This window comes from Gracilinanus agilis, chromosome 6 (genome assembly GCF_016433145.1).
Source record: "Gracilinanus agilis isolate LMUSP501 chromosome 6, AgileGrace, whole genome shotgun sequence".
NCBI lineage: Eukaryota > Metazoa > Chordata > Mammalia > Didelphimorphia > Didelphidae > Gracilinanus > Gracilinanus agilis.
The window spans coordinates 290,502,649-290,513,731 of record NC_058135.1 but is presented as its reverse complement, the minus strand read 5'-3'; the positions used below and the strand labels follow the sequence as shown (position 1 = coordinate 290,513,731).

Below are 11,083 nucleotides of genomic sequence, written 5' to 3'. Positions count from 1 at the left end.
AGGCCCTACAGGTACCAAGTGGCAAGGATGGGTTACGAACCCAAGGCCCTCGCCTCCAAATAGCGTCCAGGATAGACTCGTTCTTCTCCCGGATCATTCCAGCCAGGCGATGCTATGACCTTGGGGGCGGGGCCCCAGATCAGGGGGCTGGAAGGCGAGTGTGGCTGCAGCTTGGCCTTGGAGGCCCGACCTCGCGTGCGCACTCATTGGCTTGTCCAGCAGACCAATCAGATCGCTGTATTGCAGGCGCCCGCCGCGCATTGGGCCGCGCGGCAGCACCGGGAATCCTGATTGGCTTGGGCCTAGTCGGCGCGGCGCCTGCGCGGCGAGAGGCGGGGCGAACCGGGCTGCGGCGGCGGTGATAGCGATAGCTACCGCGGCAGCGACAGCGACAGCGACAGCGATAGCGGGTGGCAGGCCATGGGCGGCCTGTGGCCCGCGGGCGGCGGCCGAGGGCTGCAGCTGCCGCTGCCGCTGTTGCTGACGGCGCTGTGGGCGGTCGCTGTGGCGCTGGAGCTGGCTTACGTATTGGTGCACGGGCCCGGGCTGCCGGCCGCGGGGCCCCTGGCGCGGACGCTGCACGTGCTGCTGGCTGCCTTCCAACTGCTCAACCTCTTGGGCAACGCGGTTCTCTTCCTGAGCCGGAACCCGGGCATCGGCGGTGTGCTGCTGGCTGGCCGCGCCGTGGGCCACGGCTGGGAGTGAGTGCGCGTGCGCGGGAACCGGGGAGGGGCAGCGTCCGGGGGCACCCCTCCACCTCATCCCCTAACTACACTCTTCTGCCATCCGCCGGACGTGTAGTTGCCTGGGTGGGCCGCCCCATTGAAAGCTCTCCGTTCCGAGAGCGCCTCCTGCCCCTAGGCCGCGGCCTTCCCCTGGGGTGTCATGGCCCGGGCAACCCCGGCCTTTTTACTTCCCACCTGGCCCCGGGGCTCGGAGCAGGGGGCGAGGGCGCCCTCCGTGCAGTGGGTAGGACTCCCTTCCTCCGAGCCCCGGCCACAATGTCCCCCACTCTCTGGGGAATCCTTCCCCTCTTCCTGCCGAATTCCCTCGGAGCCTCCAAAGCCCAGCCAGCGCCATCTTCAGGAAGAGAGGTGGGCAGCTTGGCCCAGGGACTTCTGTGTTCAGACAGATCGCCTTAACCTTCTTTAGCCTCAGTTTTTCATCCGTGAGAGAGGAAGAGTGATGACCTTGCTTCACAGGGTGAACAGTGAGATCACTTAGAGAAAAGGCATTTTCCCCTTTCAGCCGCCTATAAAGGCCAGCAGGGATGATGCCCAGGAGGCAATTATTCAATCATTATTAAGCACCTGACCGGTGCTGGGGATACAGAAAGGCAAAGGACAGCCCCTATGTATGACCTCAAGAAGTTTGAGCAGCTCAGGGGGATGAGGAAAGAGTATCTATCTGGGGCTCAAAATGGGGGAAGGGGAGGTGACTTAGAGGTAGGGGTGCTGCTGGAGAGTGCTGAGGATGACCCTGAGAAACCCCTTGTTGTTGGGTCAATAGAACAAACTCCCTAGTGCACAACTCAGGACCTATCGCCCTGTTGGTAATTATTAAACAAAGTGCCATCTGCTTCTCAGGCCATGATTTAATGTGGTGGGTGGAGCTGGCCTTGGAGGCAGCAAAGTCTGGGGTGGAGTCCTGCAATGGACACCAGATGAGACTTTCTCTGACCTGGTTTCCGCATCTCTAAAATGGGGATGGTAATAACAGCATGGGGTTCTTGGGAAGAGTACTCTGAAAATCTTAAAGCTACCAATCATTGGCTATTATCTAGGTTGGGCACCCCTTCCACCAATCCTGCCTGCCAGGAGAGAGGCTGAGGCTGCCTAAACCTGCTCCCTGTCTGATCAGGCCAATCTGATTAGCCAGGCTGGCTTTCAGAGCCCAGTTCAGCATTGAGTCAAGCTTGAAGCACTTCCAGCTCAGCAGGCCCACCAGAGCTATCCTGGAAGAGTGGAGTAAGGTTTCAAGAGAAGCTTTGGGATCATAGGTTTAGAGCTGGAGGGGCCTTAGAATGCTGTGAGGCCCTCCTTGAGATTCAGGTGAGGACTTTTACAATTGAGGAAGGTTAATTAGGGATCAATTTAAATTCTTAAGTTTCTGTAAAAAATGAACCACAAATTCAGATTAAAGGGGTGGGGTATGGCTTTGAAGTGGTTCACACGCAAAACAGGGAAGTAGTTTAGCAGGACTTATAGGATCTTGGGCTAAGTAAGAGAGGCAGGAGGCCTATTGTCTTCATTTCTGGGGGTCTCATTTTGGAAGGGCTTTATTAAGTTGGGAGATGTCCAGAGGAGGACTGAAGAGCCTAGAGTCCATGTCTTAGATGGCTGGGTCAGAGCCATTGGGCATGTTTCTCCTGGAGGAGAGAAGAAGGCTTAGATGCCCTGTTAGTTGTCCTCAAATATCATACAGCTTGTTTCATGGAAGAGCCTCTGGCCTTGGACTTATTGACCCCAGAGGGCAGAAAGAGAAGCCATGGGAGGTAGTTGTAAAGAGGCTGATTGAGGCTGTGACCCAGATGGGAGAGGTTGCCTTGGGAGAGAGTGAGCAGACAGTGACCAGTGCCCCAAAGAAGTGTGGAGATAAGGGAGTACCTGGCAACCCCCAATGAATCACATTTGCAGGTACTGACATTACTGCCAAGTGGGGGGGGCGGCCCGAGCTGGGGGCTCCCTGATTTTGGATGAGGGATCAGAGATGTTGGGCTCCAAAGGACTGAGGAGACTGTTGGACCAAGCCCTTTATTTTGCAGAGGAGGAAACCGAGGGATGGACAACCCAATACTTAAGCATCATGCAGGAGTCAAAGCCAGGTCTTCTGTGGAAACTGGGAAAGGCCTGCAAAGGACACAAGAGAACCCAGGCCATAAACCACCTGGAGTGTGGAGCTGAAGTTTGATTTCAGGGAGATCCTAGCCGGAATCAATTGGGAAACATCCTGAGAGGAAGCAGCCAGGGGGAGACCTCCCTCTAGGACAAGTTGAGCCATACTGACCTCATGCCCGCTTCTGGCAAGTGGAGGAGGAGGAGCCTGGAGACAGAGTTGGCCTCCGTTAAGGCCAAGTGTTAATCAAGAGCCTTATGCTGCTGTTCCTGTGGAGAAGGGGGGAATGTGGCCTGGTTGACAATCAGATGGATTTAGAACTGGCCGAATCAGAAAAGGACTCATCACTGGTTCAGTGTCCCTTTGGCCAGAAGTCTCTGGTGGCCAGAGCGCCCCAAGGCTTATCAGATTTATAGGCTAAGCAAACCCAAGAGACCTCTTCATCAGCCTTTGGCCCTGGGGCTGAATCCCCTCCTCTGCCTGGGCTGGAGCATTAAGATGAAGGTCAAATTTTACCCTTGGGTTCAGGAAATCACCTTCCCAAGGACTGGATGGGGCAGAAGCAGGATTAGCCAGCATCAGTTTGAAAAAGGTCAGAGGCTTTTAATGGACTGCCAGCTTCCTAGGAGTTCTCTGGGCTTGGGCTTCATTGGGGAAGGCAAGGGAGAGCATCAGGGACCTGGGGCGGCGGGCAGCGGGGAGTCCTCTCTGTCTTCTGCCCTCATTCGACCTCCTGCAGAGCACAGGTTTGGTTTGGGGCCATAGTTCAGGAGGACATCATTCAGCTGGAGAGTGTCTAGAGGAGGGAGAAGGGCCCAGAGTCAGCTGAAGATGGTTGGTTAAAGGGCTTGAGGGTATTTGGGGAATGTGTTAGCTGGGTTTGAGTATTTGAAGGGATATCAAATGGAAGAGATTTGATCCCTGACCCAGAGAGCAGAACCAGGAGCAGATCCGTCCACCAGCCTCTAGGAAGCTCTGCTTGTGCCAGGCCCTGGGGACACAAAGACAGGAGTGAAACAGTCTTGCCCTCAAGGAGCTTCCCTTCAGTCAGATGCAAATTTCAGCTTCCTTCTGGTTTGAGCTTCCTGTGGAGGTGGGGTGTTCCCTCCTTGAAGATCTTCCATCAGAGGCTGGATGTCCCCTGGTTGGGGGTGTTGCAGTGGGCACAGATGGAACTAGCAGCTGCTGAGGACCTTTGCACCTCCCAAATTCTTTGGGTCTAGAAAAATGCATTTTGGCCTTGGCAAGTGGCAAGTGTGAATCCTAGGGATGAGGGGGTTGGAGCAGGTGGGAAGCCCTGGGCTAAGTTGGTCCCAAGGTTGGTGTCTCAGGTACCCTCTGTTGGCATCTTCCAGGTGGACTTTCTCAGAATGGGGCAGATGATGGAGGCTCTGATCCCAGGCAGCACACAAGCTGTGGCAGGGGCAGACACCACAGTCCCACCTGTTGTTCACTGAAGTCCTTTGCTTTTTTTCTCCCTCACCTCCTGGAGCCAGGCTGGACAAGACTTGCTCTTCTCAGGGACCTCCCTGGCATGGTGGACACTGTTGTCCATAATTGTGACCAAAGGGAACTCTTTTTTTTTTTTTTTTTTTAATTAAAAAATTTTTAAGCCCTAATCTTCTGTCTTAGAATCAATTCTGTGTATTGGTTCCAAGGCATAAGGAGAGGTAAGGGCTGGGCAATGGGGGTCAAGTGACTTGCCCAGGATCACACAGCTGGGAAGTGTCTGAGGCCACATTTGAACCCAAGACCTCCCATCTCCAGGCCTGGCTCTCTAGCTGCCCCACCTCAGAGCAGTCTTGGTGAGGTGGATGGCTCTGGGCGTGGACAGTGTGTTGATAGGTTCTGCTCGGCCATATTTTGTTGTGAAAGGGCTGGCTCTCGATTTTGTCGAGATCCCTGTGCGGGGGGCCTCCTCTCTCCAAGGTGCTCCACTGAGCTTTGCCCATCTTGAGAAAGGAGGAGCGGGCCTTCCCTAGGCTCAGAGGGTAAGCTGACTGTGGGTGAACAAGGTGTGGTTGGGATGGAACCTTGGCCTTGTCACTCACCTGTTCCCTCATCCCAAGGTGCAGCCCAGGCCGCTGGCAGGGAGCCCTTCTAGGGACAGGGTCTTCCTGTCCCAGTTCTGCTCAGTGCCCCTAGGCTGGAACCTTGGGCCGGTCACAAGGCCTCTGGGCCCTTGTTTCCCCAGCTGGACTTGAATGCAGTGACCCCTGCTTCATGGACAGTCACAGGCCCGGAGGGGGAAGCAGAGCAGAGTCCCACAGGAGCAAGGAGGAGACTAGAAGAGGTCAATGGAAAGTCGAGTCATCAGGGCTCCAGGAGGGGGTGCCTTTGGGACCTTCCCCGTTGGCCTGCTTCCTGCTGTCTTTCTGGTTGTGATGGGGCAGTGCACAGGACTCGGGAGTCCAGAGAGTTGGGTTCGATTTCTGGCTGACATTGTGTGATAGCCACAAATCCTTGAGCCATTCTGTGCCCCAGGTTCCTACCCTGCTACCTGCCATGGGAGTGGGTAGGGGGCTCGCCTCTCACATGGGCTGACTGTGTGACCTTGGGCAAGTCACTTCAGCCCTGTGTACCCAGGGAACTCTGAGTATGAATTACACAAGAGAGGTGGCTGGGCGCGGGTAAAGGCCTCCCTCCCAGAGAAGGGCCTTGGGGTGGGGGTCGGGAATGAGGCGCCTCTCGAAGAGGCTTCTTGGGGAAGGAGACGCCTGATGGGCCTCAAAGGATGGCCGAGCACGGTGGGGGGCGGGGAGCCGGGGCTCCATCTCGCCTTCCTCTGTCTTGCAGTTACTGCTACCAGTGCCAGAGCCAGGTGCCCCCGCGCAGCGGGCACTGCCCAGCCTGCAGGGTCTGCGTCCTCCGGAGGGACCACCACTGTATGCTGCTGGGGCGCTGCGTGGGCTTCAGCAACTACCGGCCCTTCCTGTGCCTCCTGCTCCACGGCCTGGGCCTCCTGCTTCACGTCACGGCCCTGCTGGGCCCGGCCCTGGCCTCTGTGCTGCGGGCCCACTCGCCACCCCACGCCCTGACGGTGCTGCTGCTGCCCTGGCTCATGCTGGTCACTGGTGAGGAGCGAAGGGCCGAGGGGCGGGGCTCCACGAGGGGGTGTGACCAGAGGGCGGGGCCCCATGGGGGTGTGGCTGGGGCGGGGCTCCACAAGGGGTGTGACCAGAGGGCGGGGCTCCTTGGGGGTGTGGCTGGGGGCGGGGCTTTGGCGCTCACAGCACCTCCTCTGCTCTCTGCAGGTGGCATCACCCTGGGCCAGTTCGCCCTGACCTTCGTGGCAGACACGTGTGTGGCCGGTGCCCTGCTCTGTGGAGCCGGGCTGCTCTTCCACGGGCGGCTGCTGCTGCGGGGCCAGACCACCCGTGAGTGGGCCCACGACCTGCGCCTGTACGACCTGGGCCCCCGGCAGAACTTGCGGGCTGCCCTGGGCTCTCGCTGGGCCCTGGTGTGGCTCTGGCCCTTCCTGGCCTCTCCACTGCCCGGGGATGGGATCACTTTCCAGACCCAAGACTGAGGAGGAAGCCAGCCCGGCTGGGGATCACAGACTGAAGGAGCCTTGGGGGGCGTCCCGGCTGCCTGAGCTCTCCAGGTTTGGGATCAGATTCTCCGGGTCCCCGGTACCCCGGCCCCCAGCCTCTCTCCCTGCCCTGCACCTCAGAGATCCCCCCCAAAGCCCCAGTGGGACTGTTGGCCTCAGCTGGAGCAGCTGCGGGGGGGCTGCTCCATTTTCCATTGTCTTCATCTTTATTTTACTTGGGGATCTGGTAGGTCCTCCTCTCGGTAGCCTCCCTGGCCTGCTGCTGGGTGGGAGCCTGCTTGGCTGGCATCAGTAGGATCGTTGGAGCTGGACAAGTCAGGTCATTTAGGCTGATCCTCTTATTTAACAGGCCCAGAACCAAGCAGGAGAGCAGGATTTGAACCCAGGCCTGAGCATGGTGGGGGGGGCAGTCCCAGCTGGGCAGGGGACTCCCACAGAGGAATGGGTGGCTGACACCTGCATGGTTGAGGCATGCGACAGGCTCTGGGGAAGGGGCTTTTGTGATTTCTGATTTACAGATGAAATAGGCTCAGAGAGGTCTAGGGACTGGCCGAAGGTCACCCAGCTCAGAGGCTTCTGGAGCAGGAGCCACGCAGGGGCCTTCCTCCCTGCAGGGCTCATCCTCCAGCCCTGGGCGGCACTGCCTCAGCTGTCCATTGGGAGTGACCGCTGCCAGGACTGTGAGGAGGAGAGCATCTGGGGAAGTTGTGTCAGGCTGCCGAGATGGGCGCGAGGCCCGGCCTCTCCGCTGTGTGGCCCAGGTCAGCCGCTCTGCCTATTCACATTCCTCCGTCCTGTCAGTAGTGATCTGCGTTAGGTCTGCGGCGAGCGCCCCACCTCCCGCACTTGGTGTGGAGGGGCTGGGGGGCTCCTGGGGGAACGGAGGGGCTTGGGGCAGCCAGTGGTGCATTGTGGGAATGAGTGAACCCCACCGACTCCGTCTTGGGAGTCTGTTCCGGAGCTCGCTGTTCCCCTTCTCTTCACTTATGGGTCTTGGCCAAATCCTGTCCTGTGAGAAAATGTCACTCCGTTGTGGGAATTGGGAGAAAAGCTTTGTTTTACATTGTTTGAACCTAGCCCTGCGAGGCTGGGAAGCTGGAGCGCCTCCGCCTGCTTCTTGGAGACCCTTAATAAGGACCCCAAGACTGACGGAAGGACTTTTCTCAGAGATGTGCATCTCCCGTAACCCCTGCCTTAGGTGAACCCTGGCCTCCCCTCCCCTGGGCACTTGCCGTTTCCTTGTTCCTTTGTTTCCAGTCAGCTGGGGGGAGTGGGGCGCCTCCTGAATTCAGGGCCTCGGCCCCCTCCCCTCGCCCCTTCCCCACGTAGAAAGTCCCTGGTCTTTCCTCCACTAGAAATCAGGCGGCCGATTGTGTCGTGGCCTTCTTGGATTGTTTCTCATGTGTCAAGTCCATCTCCCCCGTGTTTGGGATCCGGCCTTCTGCCAGGAGGGCCGGACCCCCATTTGTTAGGCAATTGGCATGCATTGCTTAATAAATTGAAATGTTTGGAAGCTCAAACCTTTGTTTTCTCAGTCATTGGCTTTCTCCCCCACCACGCTGCCTGGCCAGTTTAGGGGGGCAGGGAGATGGGGGGACAAGGCCCGCCTCGAGCCACTGGACCAGTCACTCCGCCACTCTCGCCTTCTATCCGCCGCTCCCTCCCTCTACTAGGTATGGCTTGTACCGGGCAGGGCCTCTGGAGACCAGGCCTCCCCTAGCAGGGCAGCTTGTCTGTGGGAAGGGGGGTGGGCAGGCACTCGGCCTTCTGATGCCTATTTCTCTGAAGGGGGGGGTCTGGCCTTGGTGCCCCCAGGCCCATGTTGGTGTTCCCTGGGGTGGTCCCAGATTCCTTCAGATGGTGCTTGGCCACGTAGCCGACTTGTCCCTCAGGTGGCCTGCGAACTGTTGGGGACGAGGGTCCCCGAGCCAGAGAAGTGGGTTTTAATAGGCCTGATGACAAGTCCTGAAAGCTAGAAGTAGCAGAGCCAGGATTCAAACCCAGGGCCCGGCTCTCTTCACTGCGCTCTACCATCTCGCTCCTCGACCTCTGGCCTAAGGCGCGCGTTCTTCAGACAGACGGTGCTCCCGTCTAGCATGGGAGAGCCGGAGAGCCGAGCCCTGGAAGGTAGGTGCTGTGATTATGCCCATTTTTCAGATGAGGACGCCCAGGCGGACACCGCTAAGTGGCTTGCCCGGGGTCCTACGGCGAGTGTGTGAGGCCGGATTTGTACCAGGCGTTCCTGATGCCAGGCCTGGTGCCGTGAGCTCTCTGGCACCCCCGGCTGCTTCTCGGCATGAGCCCAGGACGGAGGCGGAGGCGAGCGGGGCCCTGCAGTCCCCATGAACAAGGGCTACGCGCACTTCTCTGGTGGCCCAGCGCCAGGCTTTATTGGGTCGGTATCTGGCGGCTCCGTCTACTTAGCTTAAAGTTCTACCTCGGAGGGGAGGCCCAGCTGTGCGGGGCAGCCTGGCCCGGCCCTCTTCCCCTTCTCTGCCCGGCACCAGGCCTACCCTGGCTTCTGTTTCGTGCCTTTCCTGGCAGCATCCCTACCCGGGGAAGCCCCTCAGGTGGAGCCTTTCCCGCCGGCGGCTCTCCCCTCGCGCCAGGGCCCAGCACACCAAAGGAGCTTGGAAGCGCCTCCCGCTGGGGGCTCGGCTGGGAGGGCTCAGGCCTCGCCCGCAGGTCAGCCCGTGGGGCAGGGAGCCACTGGAGGGCTTCCAGCCTGCGCTGCGGGGGCTGCCGGTACTCTACAGGGAAGGGAGCCACAGACAGCCACGGCTGAGCCTCTGCCTACTGAGGGCCCCGAGTGCCTGGAGGCTCCTCCCTCAGCTGCCGAGCAGGGGCCCAGGGAGGAGCCCATCCATCCCTGAGGTGAGCCCGGCCGGGGGCTCAGGCAGCCACCAGCCCCTCGCTCACGGGCATGTTGATGTGGGCACTGAGCAGGGGCGCGCTCTGGCCCTCTCGAAGCACCAGCACCTGGGGGTGAGAAGCCCGGCAGGTGAGGGGAGGGGAGAGGCGGGCCGCGGGGCCGGCCCACAGCCCAGCCTGCTCTGCCCGCCTCCGGCCGACCCACCTTGATGATGTCCGAGATGCCTTTGTCACTGAGGCACTCCACAAAGGTCTCCATGGGGTAGCTGAGCCCCGGCACCAGCATGGGAACCTGGGGGGGGGCAGGGATTCTTAGGCGGTAGCCCGTGCGGCCCCCCGGGGGGTCCCAAAAGCAGGGGGCAGAGGGCCCCGGCTCGGGGGCCAGGCTCGGGACCTCACCTTGAAGAAGGCCCGGGGCAGGGCGTAGAGAGACTCGTTGTATAGGAAGGAGACGAGCAGGCCGATGGCCGGGCGCACGGCGGACGTGTTCTGGAGGTGAAGCGTCAGCTTGAAGGTGGGCCCCAAGCCCTGGACCTGGGGAGGCCGGAGAAGGGCCCACGTCGTCTCCCGCGTCCCCGGCCCTTCCTCGGGGGCGTCTAGCCCGATGTGGTGCCCAGGGACGAGCTGCCCGCCGGGACGGAGCGCCCCTTCCCTGCCAGAGCGGGCGCCGCTCCACCTGTCCGGCTCTCATCACTGCTAAGGTTTTCCCTGACCCAGACGGAACTGGATCTGGAGGCCGCCTGCGCCCACCCTCGTACCTCTGGCCCAGGGCCTCGGCGGCCTCCCTCTCCCAGGCTCTCTACCCACAGAGCTTCACTGCCTCCCCATCTAACCCTGCCTGTGCCCTGGACAGGTAGGCTGGGGAGACCCGATTGTCCCCGTTTTACGGATGCGGCTGGGGGGGGGGGAGCGGCCCTGAGGTCCCCCGGCTTTGCCGTGGCCTTTGGTCCTGTGCCTGCTCCCCCCCAGCCTCCCCAACTAGCCTCTTTTTTTAAGCCCTTCACTTAGAATCAAGACTGTCAGTGCCAAGGCAGAAGAGCGGCGAGGGCTAGGCCTTGGGGGTCAGTGACTTGTCCAGGGTCACACAGCTAAGCAGTCTGGGCGGATGGACTGGGAGTTGCCGAGGTGACGTCTCTGCTTGTGGTCACCTGCGGGGGGTCCCTGGGTCACCGCCCCCCCCCCCCACTGCTCACCACAGCGTGCAGCTTGAGGGGCTCCCGGAGGGTGGCAGACACGGGGTTCAGGCTGGACTCCAGAGCCTGCACGTAGGCGCGAGCCGCCCGCAGCCGCAGCAGGTACAGGTCCGTCTGGAAGGCTCGGTGCATGGCTGCGGGGGCGGGACGGCATCAGGATGCGGCAGCCCGTTGGGGGCTCGTGGGAGGCCCCCCCGCCTGTGGCCCTGCCCTCCCCTCAACGGGCCTCACCAGTGCCCGCCTCCCGCTCCCGCAGCGTCTGGTCCACGTACAGTCTGGTCTTCCGGGGCACGTTGAGCCTCAGGGCTTGGGCTGGGGGGGGGCCCGCCTCACCGGCTCCTTCCCCAAACACTGCCGTCCGCTTCAGAATCTTGATCACCAGGCCGCCGCCTAGCGGAGGGGGGGTCAGCCCCAGCCCCCCAACCCCCCATCTGACCCTCAGCCTCCCAGGGGCCCCCCAACCCCGGGCTCGGCTCCCCCTGACCTTGAGTCGTCATGATCAGGGTGTTATCCTCGCGCCCATAGCGGCCAAAGCAGAGGCTGGTCACAGCGTCCTGGGGGTGAGGAGAGGGTGGGGGGGCATCAGTGGGGCTCATGAGGGGATGGGGGGGCCGAGAGTATGAGGGGGGCA

At 60.7% G+C, this 11,083-nt stretch overlaps 2 protein-coding genes across 5 annotated transcripts in view; one reads left to right on the top strand and one right to left on the bottom strand.

The window, feature by feature from the left end:
• The first annotated feature begins 420 nt into the window (after positions 1-420).
• On the top strand, positions 421-7,908 carry ZDHHC24 (zinc finger DHHC-type containing 24). Its single transcript, XM_044680796.1, has 4 exons — positions 421-701; positions 5,632-5,909; positions 6,090-7,149; positions 7,466-7,908. Exons 1-3 carry the CDS (start codon positions 421-423, stop codon positions 6,362-6,364), a joined length of 834 nt encoding a protein of 277 aa, XP_044536731.1. The 3' UTR covers positions 6,365-7,149; positions 7,466-7,908.
• Positions 7,909-8,751: 843 nt separating this feature from the next.
• Positions 8,752-11,083, bottom strand: part of BBS1 (Bardet-Biedl syndrome 1) — an 11,510-nt gene continuing 9,178 nt past the window's right edge. The window contains exons 12-17 of one of the 4 annotated variants that reach the window (XM_044680152.1): positions 10,937-11,006; positions 10,684-10,842; positions 10,453-10,586; positions 9,659-9,793; positions 9,465-9,551; positions 8,752-9,367 (exon numbers count right to left, since the gene is read on the bottom strand). In XM_044680152.1, coding sequence (XP_044536087.1) covers positions 9,281-9,367; positions 9,465-9,551; positions 9,659-9,793; positions 10,453-10,586; positions 10,684-10,842; positions 10,937-11,006 — 672 coding nt within the window. In that variant the 3' untranslated portion in view covers positions 8,752-9,280. The remainder of the gene's footprint in view (positions 9,368-9,464; positions 9,552-9,658; positions 9,794-10,452; positions 10,587-10,683; positions 10,843-10,936; positions 11,007-11,083) is intronic. The other 3 variants (XM_044680153.1, XM_044680154.1, XM_044680155.1) reach the window with 3 other exon arrangements.